The sequence below is a fragment of the Perissodus microlepis genome, chromosome 7 (assembly GCF_051167445.1).
Source record: "Perissodus microlepis isolate ML-2025 ecotype Zambia chromosome 7, ASM5116744v1, whole genome shotgun sequence".
Classification (NCBI taxonomy): Eukaryota; Metazoa; Chordata; class Actinopteri; order Cichliformes; family Cichlidae; genus Perissodus; species Perissodus microlepis.
Window position 1 is genome coordinate 8,283,568 of NC_140467.1, and position 15,583 is coordinate 8,299,150.

At 39.0% G+C, this 15,583-nt stretch overlaps 1 protein-coding gene across 8 annotated transcripts in view; it reads right to left on the reverse strand.

Moving 5' to 3' along the window:
• Window positions 1-13,378, reverse strand: part of LOC146382490 (serine/threonine-protein kinase WNK1-like) — a 29,331-nt gene extending 15,953 nt beyond the window's left edge. For 5 of the 8 annotated variants that reach the window (XM_084933147.1, XM_084933144.1, XM_084933146.1 and 2 more), the window contains exons 1-3: window positions 13,174-13,378; window positions 10,262-11,516; window positions 178-350 (exon numbers count right to left, since the gene is read on the reverse strand). In XM_084933147.1, the coding sequence (XP_084789273.1) occupies window positions 178-350; window positions 10,262-11,047 (959 nt within the window). In that variant the 5' untranslated portion in view covers window positions 11,048-11,516; window positions 13,174-13,378. Of the gene's footprint in view, window positions 1-177; window positions 351-10,261; window positions 11,517-12,720; window positions 12,834-13,173 lie in introns of those variants that run through there. The other 3 variants (XM_084933148.1, XM_084933149.1, XM_084933143.1) reach the window with 2 other exon arrangements.
• Window positions 13,379-15,583: the final 2,205 nt, after the last annotated feature.

A 15,583-nucleotide genomic window follows, 5' to 3' on the forward strand; every position in this document is an offset into this window, starting at 1 on the left:
ATCAACTTCAGAGTCCACTTTAAGATTATGGTTTTGAGGTTTTTTGTTTTGCTTTTTACATCTGAACTTTTACATCTGTACATCAACAGTAAGTCAAAACAAGATGAAGCCATTCCTATTACAGTGTGTATACTGAATATGCCCTGCATCTACAAATTCCCTGCCACCGTAACTCACGTTTTGAGTGTGCCAGAAGTCATGAGCTCCGTGACCAACACAATGCACTTCCTGCCTTTGGAGGGTCCTTCCCAGGAGTCGTAAAAGCGAACAATGTTGGGATGTTGTAGTCCCTTTAACATGCCAGCCTCCTCCTTAAAACGCTGCCGTTCCGACTTCGAAAGCTTACGATCCTACAAGGGATGAAAAAGGAAGATTTCACTCAGTGAGTGCAGCACCATTTATACAGATGCACATGTAATTCGGAATAATAAAAAGGTACAATGTACGGTGTGGTAATAAAAAATTATCATTAGGAACACCTGAACTCTACATCTGTTCTTTAGTATCTGAATTCACCCATTCCTACAAAGGCTAAGGAGCTTGGAGCTTCTAAGCTGGATGAATGAAAACCTACAAAGACACATTCATACAAAGTATTTCTTAATCCACTTGCAGTTTAACTAAGAAAAGGTTTTCAAGATGCTTTTAGTTTTTCAAAAATTTCACATATGCTTTGACAAAAGAGGGGCAGGGATAGCTCAGTAGGTAGAGTGGTGGCCCCATGATCGGAAGGTCGGTGGTTCAAATCCACTGAACGGCTACCCTGCGGTACCCCTGAGGAAGGTACTGTCCCTACACACTGCTCCCCGGGCACCCAATGGCTGCCCACTACTTCACTGAGTGAATGGGTTAAATGCAGAGAAGAATTTCTCCAAGGGGATCAATAAAGTATACATTCTTCTTCTAAAAGGAAAGATACAGTAGGATATAGGAATGTGGCTGCCTGTTTTCTATTGAAGATGACTGCATACTAAAAAACGCACCCAACTCTCTTTGCCCTTGGTTAAAGAAAAACAAAATGCTAGAAGAGCCAGTGCTCAGTAAGAAATATGGGATATCAGTACATTGAAGATAATCATGTCAAAGAAATAATGCATCAAGCTTGGCTAAAAAAATTTTTAAAAACACTTAAAATACACTTTAAAAATACACAGTTAAAGTAAAAATCTTGTAACTAAAGATTTAAGACAGATAGTGGCATTTAATTTACTTTAGCCTAGGGCTCCTGTTACATTAATTGAATGGCCCAAAATAACAGGGAAATTTAAAAAACAAACAAACAAACAAACAAACCCAAAACATTACGTCAAGTATAAGAAAACGATCTGTACTCATGTGCAGAGTCATCTTTTTTTGAGCAAGAAAATCCCTATTCCACCACTATCAAATCGTGTTAACACGATCAATATACATGATTCCATGTTATGGTTTCAGATTTTCACTGCCACACATCCAAAGATGAGAGTAACTATGATAATTTAGTCAGTAAGACAATTTAAAACGTGAACAATCACAGATAACAACGAATATATAGAGCCAATTGTGCAACTGAGGCTGACGCTGTGTTCTCAGCAAAGAGTCAAGTGTCTGGCAGCTGATGAACTGTCAATGAATCATAGCAGTATGTACACCTGATAGCATTGTCGGTCAAGTGTGACTTAAAATTCCATCAACTGACTGATGCATGCAGAAGGAATGACATTAAATCCTCCTGTAGTTTCTGGGTATTAACAAAAAATGTTGCAGGGTAAAAAACTCTAGTTTCCAGTCAAATGCTAGCATGACCTACATTTATACGCTGTATGACTACAGAGCAGTAAACCCATAGAAGTTAAAACTGGTAAAACTGGCCATAGGCCAAGCTGTCCAGGAAATTCAGCCCATTGTTTTAGTGCAGTGTGAGCTCTTGACTGCAAGTATGTGATAGCAAAAATGCTCCAGTAACTGACATCACTTGAACAAAAACATAACTGACCAAAAAGCCTTAACGGGAGATATCTTGGATGTTTGAGGTTTGCGTAATGTCTGAGGGAAACAAATTGATAAACTGAGGGGAAAAAATGTGAGGAGCAACAATAAGGAGTAAGGAAGGACAATAAATCTGGAATCACTGAAAGGAAACAGCAGTGACAGAAGATGGAAGAATTAAGGTTCCACAAACTGAAACTGCAACTGGACCTAATGACCTACTTTCCAGAGGATTTATCCATTTATCTAGCTGGACAGTAATTTTCCCTCTCTGTCAAAACAGTCATGCAAAACATCAACACCAGTATTCACAGCCTCAGAGCAACACCCAAACCTCCACCCGCCCAAATATAAAACTTTCGTATGAATACAAGCATTTGCATTGTAGGTACAAAACCACCCCTGTGGTACAGGCTTAGTAGCCTATGCCTCTGAAGGAGTAATCACCATTCCAGTCCAGAGTAAACACTAAGTGCCAATTGTTTTGAGACAAAAACAAGTTGTCTCAAAACATCCTATATTGTAGGGTAAAGACCTTACAATAACAAAAAGAAAACCCCTAGGCAACCCCTTATGACCAAGCACTTGGTGACAGTGGGGAGGAAAAAAAAACAACTCCTTTTTAACAGGAAGAACCCTTTAGCAGAACCAGGCTCAGGGAGGGGGCAGCCATCTACTACGACCAGTGTGTGTGTGTGTGTGTGTGAGAAGGAAAGAATAGCGCATAGAGAGACCAGACTAAAAACACCGTATGAGATCATCAGCAGCCTATGCTGCATCACTATAGAACATCACTAGGAGGAGGGAGGAGTTCAGGGTCATCTGATCTAGCCCTAAAACGTCCGGACTTTACTGAGGTACTTTTTGTTTTGTTTATGCAGCGCTCTCTCTATGTACATTATATTTATATTTAACTTACTTTGATTTTACTGAAGGCCATCATTTATCATTTAACTTTTTTTTTTTAAATTAAAAAAAAAAAGAATGAAAAAAAGGTTGGCATCAGTAGGTGGTGGACAGGTAAAGGCCATGACATGCTGATGTACAAATTGAATAAAAAGACAAAGCCAAAGTCTAATACTGCCTTCAAAAGGGCCACATGAAACTCCTTAAAACAAATAGGCAAAAACAAGGTCCAGTCTGGAGCCAGCATGCTACAAGCCTGCCACAACTGTGCACAGTAATTTGAGAGCAGTTTGGGTGGGGTGCAATCTTTTAAGAACAGTTTGCAGTTAAGATCAAATTTAACTTGCTTGAAATCCCCCTAGCTTACTTTATAGACGCACAAAATTGATCGGTCTATAGAAATCCCCACTCTAGCATGTCCTATACACCCCAAATTGTGTCCAGGTGAAGCACTCAATCTCCACTGCATGCACTGTGTACAAAGCACTGCTTCCCCTTTCTGAAGTGTTTGGGTTTTGCCAGAATTTCTGCCAACACTGAGTGAAAGCCATCCTTTATGTCCTTGCTGAATTCAATTTTTGAATTCCCATTTTTGATTCTACAGCTGCCAAAGCTACATTCCGTTTGGTCCGCTATTATCCGTGAGCTGATTTCAGAGAGGTACAAGGTAACCAAGCTGATTCGACACGTTCCTTCAGCTTGAGAATTATTTATCACAGGTTCCCACCAGAGAATTTGGTGGTACAAGACCCTCAGCAGTGGGGCTGTGCAACATGGTCAGGGACATGAAGATCTTCCACATACTCCAGGCACGCCTTTCCCTTGCTTTGTCAATGAAAGTTAAACGAAAAAGGGACGACAACACATCACACCCTCTTTTGACTGTTACTTTAAAAAGCTCTCTGGTCTGTGTCATGTCTTGCTCATACTGTCACTGGGAAAGTACCCAACTGTCTCCAGAAATCCCATGCAGTGAGGTCAACTGAAATGGTGTCAAAATAACTCTTTCATTTTTGAGTGACTTTGTGTCAATAGGAACTTTAAACAACGTATTTCTCCCCCTATATTTAGTTGCCTTTAGGATATTTACAAATTAATTAGAATTCTTTGAACAGGCAATTAAATAAATATTCTTGGGTCAAAATTAATGACTGACGAGATAAAGAAAACAGCAGCGATATCAGACAGGGACTTTCCAAACAGTAATAACCCATCAAGAAAAACTGAAAACAATGGAAAAACTAAAATGACCAAAATAACTATACTAAAATATCAATGTCTTCCAGAATAACCGTTCCTAGTACGTTTAATTATTCTGGATGTAGTTACTGACCCTTTTATTCTACTTGTACCTAATCAGTTTTATCACAGTAATAGCACAACATAGCTCTTTCAACTGATTACTGAATATGCATAAATGTATCTTCTGAGACTTATGGAAGAATAACACTATGTTGAGTGATGATTTTAGTTTAAAGGTGTTTGAAGCGGACTTCCGGATGGTGAGGAAACTGGTTGCAGCATAATCTTTCAGCTCCTGGGCGGTCTGGTTACCCCTTGAAAATTGACATGTTATAACACAACTAAGAATATTCATAGTTGTATGCCAGGGGGTAACAAGAGAAAGAGAAGAGGAATTCGGCAAGAAAGTGCGGAGGAAGGAGTTTTTTCACCGAAAGAAGTTGACGGTGCTAGCAAGCTAAAGCTACACGGCGCTATGGAGGCAATTGAAGCTAACATTGTCGCTGAGTTGAAAGAAGTCCAGGATAATTTGAAAAGAGAAATAGCGGAAAAGACTGGACTTGTGAAAACAGAAATGTTGGAGTTTAGGAAAGAAGTGGGGCAACGGCTCGACGAAACTGTCACGGACATGAAAGAGGTAACAAGCAGGATCGAGGAGGTCGATCAGAGAGTAACCGAGGTGGAGGAGGTCACAGCCGATCTTAAAGACGTGCTCAGCCATACTCTCCAGACACGTCTGTCTGACCTGGAAGCCCGTTCTCGCAGGAATAACATACGTGTTCACGGGATACCAGAGGGTGAAGAAGGGGACAACATGCTCAAATTCATGGAGAATTTTATAAAGAAGGAACTGTCTCTCTCTGACACCAATCTGGGCATACAGCGGTGCCACCGCTCACTCGGCCCCGAGCCACCACTGGGCTCCAAACCCAGGTCTATTGTGATTCATTTTTTGGAATACAAGACCAAGGACTTGGTGCTCCGTTCTGCATGGAATTTGCATGGAAAAACACGGTGCATTTTTTTTGTCACGCCTAATGCTAAGAGTAAACAAAGTAAAGACCCCGACAAGGCTCAGTGTTGGAGGAACTGTGGATGTGTATCTGCAGGACATTTTCATATTTTTTGGGAATGTGCTAAGATTGTCCCCTACTGGTTAGTAGTGATTACAGAAATCAATACCATGATGGGCTTGAACTTAGCCCCTGATTTCACTCTGTTTTATCTATGTGATTTGCCCCAAGGACTGAGGAAATCGGACAAATATCTTTTATTAATACTATTGGCTGGCGCAAAGAAAGCCATAACTCGCAAATGGCTAAACGTGGATCCACCGTCATTTTTGGACTGGATAGGCATTATCAAGGAAATTTACACAATGGAGAGACTGACTTTTTCACTATGACTTGCTGCTGATAAATTTGAGAGGCACTGGAAAAAATGGGACCTTTACTTGAATGGAAAAATATTATAAATTCTGGTACCATGTATGGTAAATGGTCTGTATTTGTATAGCGCTTTACTTGGTCTTAAGGACCCCAAAGCGCTTTACACTATACACAATCATCCACTCATTCACACACACATTCACACACTGGGGCGCACTGACAGAGGCAAGGCTGCCGGACACTGGCGCCACTGGGCCCTCTGACCACCACCAGTATCATGTATCATTGCTGTAATTCACCTATTTGATTTGATTGTACCATAAATGGATGTGTCTTTTTTTTTTCTTCTAAATGCATCTTTGCTAGCCTAGATGCTCTGTACTTGTTAAGGGTCTGAATGTTTTGTAAAAAATATACAAAACTACCAATAAAAATAAAGTGTTAAAAAAGGTGTTTGAAGCAATGTGAAGGACAGTTAACTACAGTATCTCAAAAGCAGAGTGGAAAATGCTGCTTTGAGGCAAAGGACGGCATAAATAACCTAACAGGCCTAAAAATAGACAAAGGAAAAAATGCTAACGATAATGCCGAGGATCGGCTCTATCGGGTCCCTACTCTGACACTGACACTAAGGTCTAGATGGAGCCCTCTGGCTAAGATGTGACAAACAGCTGAAAGCCATGTTAAAAAGTGTCACCGTTTGCTATTTAGTTGCATTAAATGCAGTATCTGTGGAAATATTTGGTGTTCTCTTGACAATGTAACATGACATCGAGGTCAAAGATCACTGTGACTGCCATGCAAATTATCAGGGAGTAAGAAAAAAAAAAAAGCTGCCAGATCCAGGCTCTTTCACAATCTAATAGTATTATTATCACATTTTAATTGACTTTCAATTAAAGACAGATATCCAGTCAAATTAGAAGAGAAACCAATACAGTGCTTACTGAGTATATCACTCCACCACTGAAAGGTCATCTGTCTTCCTTCTTATTTGTTAAAATCCGAAACGTTAGCAGAGTTTAATATTAAGTTTGCAACTGTATTTAAAACCTTCATCCATTAATAAACAACCTTAACATGTGGGGAATGTTGTTAAAATGTTTCCGATCAATACTACTACAGTGGCTGCTTTTATTTTCTACAAACTAAACTCAAGCATGTAGTGCTTTAAAGGTATTTTTAAATTTGATATGTTTGATAGTATCACTTTGAAACCTATGGAATAAAGTTTTTGTTCAGAATGGCATTCAAAGAGTGAAAGTCCAACCATACAATTAAAAAAAACAACTGCAAAGTTAGTTATTTCCTCACCAGCTCCCTACAGGTTTAATAAAAAGCCACCCAAAAATGTTCTTTCTGTGAAGAAATATTCTGCATGACCCTGACTGAATAAAGGTTAGAAATTACCATAGTGTTCTCAAAATCTAAATCAGTGACTCAAGCTAAAAAGGACATGACCTTTATACAGTAAGAGTGAGAAGGGAACCAGTATCACACCAAGTATTTCTGTTCTACTGTTGTTTGTAAAACTGGTACAACATAGTTGTTCCTCGTGTCACCAGTCTTTGACCTCAGGCTGAGATAGGGATTTCCGCCTACCTTGTGCTTTTAGTGAGCAATCCCATTAATGCTTTCCTCAGTGACATTTCTATCCAAATTTGTCACAATTAGAAAATTAAAGTCTTACAGTAAACCTGAAAACCTTGATTCATGAAATGTGATGAGGTCTCTGTTAAAATACTTGGTGTAGCATGTCACTTCCAGCGGATGCCATCGGCCAGCTGGACAGAGGGCTGCCATAGTTTATACAGGATGCATGGAGTATTCTTACTCATCTTTCAATCTGTATTTGAGAGGAAGGAGGCGTGGAAGCAGCAACTGGAAGACTGAATAGTTGAAAATGCAATAGTGAGCCAAAAGGGGAGGTTCCTTAATTTCTTCTTTTTTTATTTTTGGTCCCTCCTCAACTTCCTCTCTGGGGTGACCTACTTATCCTTCAGACGTGTCTGCAGTGTGAAACAACTGTGGGGGTTCATTAGTGGGTGAATAAAGGTGAACAAATAAAAATTCTCAGTCAATTATAGCACAGATTGCCTTATAGGTTGAATAAGCCAGGGCCACTTCATTAAAATTTCAAAGACAGTTTTCAGGAAAAGTTGCTGCATATCCTGCAATTGCTGCCTTTGGTCAGAGTGAAATCAAACTACAGAAGAATTTAAGGTTTATTTACATCTACATAATCTCTAAAAAAATGTATGCATTAAAAAAAAAAAGATTTACATGTTCATTTGTGTGTGTGTATATAAAGAGCATTAAGGCATGGGACTACAAATGTGACTATTTCATTTTAATCATGTTAGAGATAAACTGAAGGTCCTACAAGGGGAAACCTGCCTGGCTCGTTTCACCAGCAAGCAGCCACAAGATACGCTATTGCTCATAGCTGGCACGCCAAATTCTTAACAAATATGTTGCAAGCTTTATTGTGCATCAATGACTCAAGTATTAGCAGGACACCAATTAAATTAACTTCTTGGATCCCTACTCCTTTCTTAAACAACTCAATCTTAAATCTCATTGTGATTGTTACGTTAAATATATGCACCTCTAGTATCATTAAATGCCCCTAACACTGGACTAATGAAACTAGGGTAAGATAACATATCTAAATAAAACACCCAGTGTTACCATCTCTGTACATCTTGAAGGCATGCTAACACCTGGATGACCGGGGGACTACATTAAAAACCTCTGATGTGTAAAGGGGATTTCAGCTTCTCATGTACAGCTGAAGTTTCTAGCTCTGAAACTTCTGAGGTGGCAGTGGAAGGAAAAAGCAAAGAGTGCCAAGTGAACAAAAACCTAACTAGAATTCAGTTACATTTATGGGTTTCACTACTAATGAAAGCAAAAGTATTGCGATAAAACCCAAAAGGTTGATTCTGTTCATCTGGACATAGCATTTTCAGTGGGAGAAATATTTCGTCACCCATCCAAGTGACTTCTTCAGTCTCATATTGAGATAAAAGATTTCTTTTTTTTTTTCTGTTTTAGAAGCTGTATCTTCGTTCTGTTTTTTGTTTCTGTCCTTCCATTGCAACAGTTCACTTTCACTCTTTTCTAAAACCCCAAACTGACTTCTCTCTTAGTAGGCTGTGGCAAATTTAGCTCAACTAAAGGCAGAATGACAGAAAGAGACTTTAACAAGAATAGTACAACTCAGCTGTTTGGAAATGCTTTTGCTGCTCCCTTAATTTCCCAAAGGGTCGCCACAGCGGATGGATCTGCATATTTGGCTTGGGAAGTGACAGACCCCGAAACCCCCCTTCTTCTGAATAATTCAACATAAATTTACTGGGTAAGATGTTATGTTCACTCAAATTGCAGATGTGATACTAACTGAGAGCTCAAGAAGAAAATAAAAATGTTACTTTGAACAACCTTAGTGGAAAGTTCAGGGGCTGCAAGAAGTCTGTCTTGAGGTCAAATTAAATAAAAAAAAAAAATAAAAAAAAAATCACCACTAAATGCAGTTTAAACCTCAACTAAAAATGTATCCCATCTTATACTGCACTAACACCTAAGTATTATACATAAGATATTTGAGCTTTAGGAAAGTAAAATGTGAGAAAGTTGAAAGAGAGTGGGAGGTGGACTGATGGTTCACAAGCAGGCCTTGGCAGGTCAGCCTGCAGGAGATTCCTCAGTGAGGAATTTGACCCATTTTACATTCAGGCAAGCATTCAAAAAAGGAATGCATTGAGCATGCGTGAGATTGTGTGAGAGGGGGAGGGGAACTTGCCTGTAATCCTCACATTGTTCTGAAACCAGTGAGCATGTGTTACTGTGGTTCTCTCCGCAGCCGTGTGAGTCCTACTGCTCTCATGGCAGGGTAAAGCATGACAGTGAGAGCAAACATTCATGTGGTGAATGAGGTTAAACTTTGCTCTGGGCTATATAGCTGCTATAACTGGACAGACAGCAGAACTAATTTTTTTACGAGCCAAAAAAAAAAAAAAAAAAAAAAAAGTAAAACAAATCCACTCAAAAGTAGGTCAAAGGTCAGATCTGTGACTAAGAACGCTGAATGTTTGTTAATAAAGTCAACTTAAATATTCCTGCTGTTGCCAATATTAGCCGAGTAGTAGTAGTAGTAATGGGATTTCTGAGATTTATAATCTTTTATGTAATTTTAGACAAAGCTTCAAAAGGTCCCATTATCTGGGAGTAAAGTGATGTTTCAAGAATCCGCTCAGTTGCATTTTCTATATTTCTACACTAGATACCAGAAACTAGATTTAGATTTTATAGCAGTATCCTCTAACAGTGTGAACAGTAAGTGTGGAAAATCATTATCATGACTACAACAATTCTGCACACATTTTGTCAAAAGGTAATTTCCTGTGTTCAAAGAGGTTGTCATAAAGGAATAATCATTTATCAAAGAAGCACTGAAAGCACCAAATAACTTCCCAGTCTCTTAGAGTGAAGTCAAATCAGGAAATGGGAAGTTTTCTTTGGCTGTTTTGATGAAAAATGTAGAGCGAAACAATCAGGAAATGCTGGCTATGCTTGGCTGAAAGGAAATGATAGTGGCTGCAGCTCAGGTAACAGGTTGAACGGAAATTATTTTGACTCATACAAAAAATAATACAAAAACAAAACAAAAAAAAAAGCGGGGGGGGGGGGGGGGGGGAATGAGGCAATATGTGTGTGTTACAAAGTACAATCGTTGTATACAATTGTTTTCATACCTGCAATTCACACCAAGCCACCTCCACAGTGGTCTCGGTGTCCAAGCCCTTGTAGACTGTCTTGAAAGAGCCACGTCCAATTTCTATGTCAAACTTCAGGAACCGTCCATCAGGTGATGTGCCCACTGCTTTGGTTTCAGCCTCCTCGATGTCTTCTTGGACTTTTTTCTCAGCTTCCCGTTGCTCTGCCTCTGCTCGGGCTCTGGCGTCCTTATCTGCCTCCTCTCCTTCCTCGTGTTGTACCTTCACCTCAGTGCCGCTTTCAGGTTCAACTTGACTTGGCAATTCTGTTTCCAGGCTGGGTGTCGTGTGAGCTGCTACTACTGCCTCTCCATCACAGATGTCACGCACTCTAGCAGGCTCTTGCTGTGAAGGCACTACAGCCACCCTTGCTATTTCTATATCTTTTCCTTCTCCCTCTTTTCCACCATCCACAGACTTCTCATTTTGAGATAAACTTGGTTCAGCCTTGGGTGAGTAAGTACCAGCAGTCTTTTGCTGCTGGAGGACTGCTTCCTGTGGCTGAACCAGCTGAGGCGTAGGGATGGGGATCTTGCTGGGTAAAGGAAGGGCCAAAGCTGTGGCATTAGAATCACTGATGACACTGCGACGTAGAAAACGGTGTTCAGGGTTACATCGATCGCGTTCCATGGTGTGATGCCGGCGTCTCACTTCCACTGGCCGACCCTCACCAACCATCGAATCTGAACCAAAACTAGGGCCATTTCCACTTTTCTGAGGGGGAGCCAGGAACTTCACCATTTTGTCGTCTGGCTTTTCCGACATCCCACCACACACACTAAGAGTTAAGGAGGTACGATAACTGAAAAATTAAAATAAGGATATTTTCATGCTTGCCATTTTGGCTTATGTAAGCAATATATAGCTGTGCTTCAAAAAGGAAAAAAAGAGAAAGATTTATAATGTCTATCTCCAGCTCTCCCTTTTTATTGCTCAAAGACTATCTTTATAAATATATTTCGGGGACTGAAGGTGTAAGACGAGATGCGTTCTCTTACGAATGGAGAGGGACTGAACACTGCAGCAGAACACAAAGTGCTGATGTTGATATACAGGTCTCTTTAAGTCCACACCATCCATCCTGTACGACACAGGGTGCAGCTTCGATCAAGCATAAGGAATCACTGGTGAGGAACAAACACACACAGCCTACAACAGGCACAGGCACTAAACTCCCCAGTCCAGGCAAAGGCGGGATGAGCTGACAGTCTCAATTTGTTCCAGTCCAGTATTACTGCAAGAGAAAATACAAAACAAAAGCTTCCTGACATGTTTTGAAAAGTAGCCAACATTATATCAAATGTCAACAAGACTTGTGAAAATCTAGTCTAATCTAGTCTTGCAGACAGAATTTACAGTGTATACAGTTTAACAAAAGTTTAACAACACCGTTTTAGTGCTAAGTACAGCTTATAGACCAGAATCTAAGAATTAAAACATGACTTCATTTACAGTGTAATACACTTAGCCACCAGATCATTTATGGTTTAGAAATAAGATCTACACTCTAAAAAGATTTTCGGTCTTACCCTAGCACATGTGACACATGGCAAATTTCCCTTTAAAGTGGTATTGTTCAGCTGTGCTCCATTAAAATGCAATTCAACTGACAGGTTAACTAAACACAAGCTATTATCTATAACTACTGCACAGCAAAACTAAGCATTTTAACTATATGACAAGGGACACACAATGACATTTGATTCTGCACCTGAGATTTGTTACAGAATGCAAGCAATGTTTTCAATATAAGCAAAAAATATTATTAGCATTTTTAATGTCAATTAATATTGTCAGAAAGGCTAACGCAGTTTATAATACATTTCTTAAAGCCGCATAAAGCCATAAACATTTTTACTGTATCCGCAAAAGACAGGGGCCATCTAGCATTTTATGACAGCAGTGGCAGCTTGGCATTCCTCTCCTGCTTTAATCATGCAACCTTGCGTGGAAAATTTTGTTACTTATTCATCTTTATCCTGCCACGGCTGCAGCCATTACCTGACCAGGCAACCATAATGTCAGAACTAAACCGGATAACGTTGGCTGTAATAACATTCAGAAAAATAAAACAAACGGCTGCGCAAATTAACACAATATGAGTTCGAGTTAATTTAATCCTCTCTTGCACACACATCTGTCCTCATCGCGTATGTGCGACAGCACATCAATTTGAAATAGCTACAGCGACTTTCTCGTTCAAAGCGAGGAGGAGAGGCTCTTTGTTAGCAAGCTAACGAGTACGGCTAGCAAACAGCTAGTTAGCTGGCGCTGGCTAATCCTTAACAGGGAACCGATAACCGACGGTGACCAATTTCCGCGTCACGTCTTTAAATATATTCCCTTTTAATAATTTACAATTCCACATTACTGGCACCACTCTCGTCGTTTTAACGCCGCTGTAAGCATTAAAAATAAGCTATAATTCGCAACTTTACCATATTCGGGTCCCGTTTCCATCCCCGAGTGGTTAACACCACACCGGATGCGCTAGACCGGTGTAATCGGTTGAACAGCTACCAAAGCAATGACTGTTACCCATCTACTCAAATCTAGCTAGGCGGGTCTTTCTTGTGGCCTAACGCGCTTAGACCCGCCTCCTGGCTGCTCCATTCAATTTAACGCCATCTGATAACATTAGCGCTTGTTTGTTGTTGTTATTACGCAGTTAGCAATTTTAGTTTGTTTGTTTGTTTGAATTTGTTGACTCAAGTCAAATATCCATAGCTGAGTGGTAGACTATCTTACGTTATTTAAAAATAATTTCTGTTTGATAATGATAAGCTGAGTTTAACTCCTTAGCGCTTGTGAGTTTAATATTGCTAGTAGCTAGCAGGTTAGCTCGCCAAGCGCTAACGTTGAGCTGTGCCGGGTGGCAGATAGCGACCTACCTCAATAAGACAAGTGACGGTCAGTGGCGTTTCAGCGGTCCTCACAGCGATAAAAAACAGAACACGGGTAGATTACACGTGTAGCTAAATGTCAGGTAGATACGTTCCCCAGTGTGAAAACCGAAGCTGCTATTTTTGGGGCTCGCTTTTCAAATAAGCAGCGCAGTTAGATAGAGAAACGGTTTCAGCACAAAGCGCCTGCGCCGGCGGAGAATGACCTCATAACCATAACACACACACACTCACAAACCGATCGCTTTGATATTCTTTGATGCTGTCACATTTGCTTTTGATTTCACCATGAAACTAAACGATATAAGCCTTAAAATCATACGTAATAAGCATATTCAAAATTAATTAATGATTTTAAATTAATAAAAAGACAATATGGACAACTACACAGAGGGCCCTTCAATAAATGAGCCTATTTCTGAAAGGTTAAATGGAGGGAAGATAAAGCGGACTAATGTGCACCCTTGAATTTAATGAGCTGGATCATTTTACTGAAACGATTGAGCCAGCCCCCACGTTGTTTTGTGTTATGGGTATTACGGTAAGAGAAACTAAGGTCTGGTTTCAAAATTAAAGGGATCTCCAAGTCAATCTACTCATTTAGTCCGTCATTAATGATATATGTAAATCATAAATTAAATCTAAAAAACAAAAACAAAATACTATTAAAACAAATATATTCCAAATTTAAATAGAAATAATAAAATATGAAAAGTATATGCTGTTTTAACATAATAATTTCACTTTAGATCCACAGTGCACACCCCAACAGTGTTTACCACCTGGGTCAAGTCAGTCTGAAATGAATGACAAAAGTATCGTCCTTTGAAATTTGATTACCCACGGTTCTTGACTAGAGTTTTGTTTTTTGTTGTTGTTGTTGTTGTTGTTGTTGTTGTTTTTACCTGCATTCAGAACACCAGTATATGGAAAAATCCTCTTGTCAATGTTTAATTCCAATTTTGAGCCACAGTACATATCCTCTCATTATTATACAGTTAATATCAGGTCAATCTGACTTTGGATTTCAAAATAATCGCCCTGATGATGATGATTTCAGAATGCTGATCAAAGGAGACTTGCTGATTTCAAATTTCTATTATTTTAAAACACAAAATGAGACTGAGTTGATATTGACTGAGTAACACTGCAGGGTGTATCCTGTTGATCTGAAGTGAAACAGTCTGTGGAAACAGGAAATTTCTTTTTAACAGCATTCTGATGTGAGATGAAAAAAAAAGCATACATGAACTATTTCAAATGGCTATTATTTTGACATCTAAAATTATACTGACGTGATATTGCCTGAGTAACACTGTGAGGGTGTATCCCGTTCAACTGGTCTGTGGAAATAGCAAGTTTCCTTATAATAGCATTTTAAATTCATACAAAGATAGCTCATATATGACATCTCTGAAGGCCTTTACTTTGAAATCCAAAATCAGACAGTCTTGACACTGACAGAGTTACACTGTGAGGGTGCATACTATTGATCTAAAGTGAAATTAGTCCAAATAAGTCTGTGGAAACAGTTTATTTTTTATGACTGTGCATGTTGTTTGAAATCGTAATTGAATTGTTATTACATGTATCATATTTCCTGATCTCTCCTGTAGTGCTTGGATCTCTATAAATTGATGGCTCAAGAAGGTGTAATTGTTCAATTAACATATTATTTTATTTGAACATAAAAATAAATTGTAACACCCAAAGCATGTGTGGAGTGCAATATTTCTGTAAATGTTAGGGACAGAAAAATGGAAATTTCCATAGAAAGGCTCCCAAATGAACAATGGACCAAAATATGTTTTAGTACACAGAAAAACATGACTTATCCCACACACTTTCATACTTCTAGTTGCTACTATATTTAATAGTTCCTTTTATATTGTTCTTGTATAAATTAGCCTATATTCCTAAATATGTAGTAATAAGTATAGTTATAATAGAGATTTGTTTCAGCTTTTGTGGTCACGTTTGTACGTGAGCTAAAAGAGACATCACACGATATTTCCTGGGGACATTCCAGGTAATTTTGGGGGGAATATAAACCCACAAAGTATTCTGTTTTAAGGGATTTTATTCTCACTAAAATGGTTATGACCTGCAAGACTTTTCAAAACATTTTGCAAAATAATATAAACAGTATAAGCTCTATACGTAAATGAAGTTGTAATATTCTATCTATACATTTACCATTTACATTGTCCTAAACATCTCTTTTGATAAAGAAAGAAACAGTCTGATCACTAGTCTTTTGTTGCAATAGCAGCCTATAAAGTGCTATATTTAATTTTTTAACCATAATGGGTAAGATGAATTGAAGAGTTGCAGTTTTCTTTTTTATTAACGTTTCTTTATTAAAACATTTCCTGCAGGTATGCCCTGCCCCCTGCTG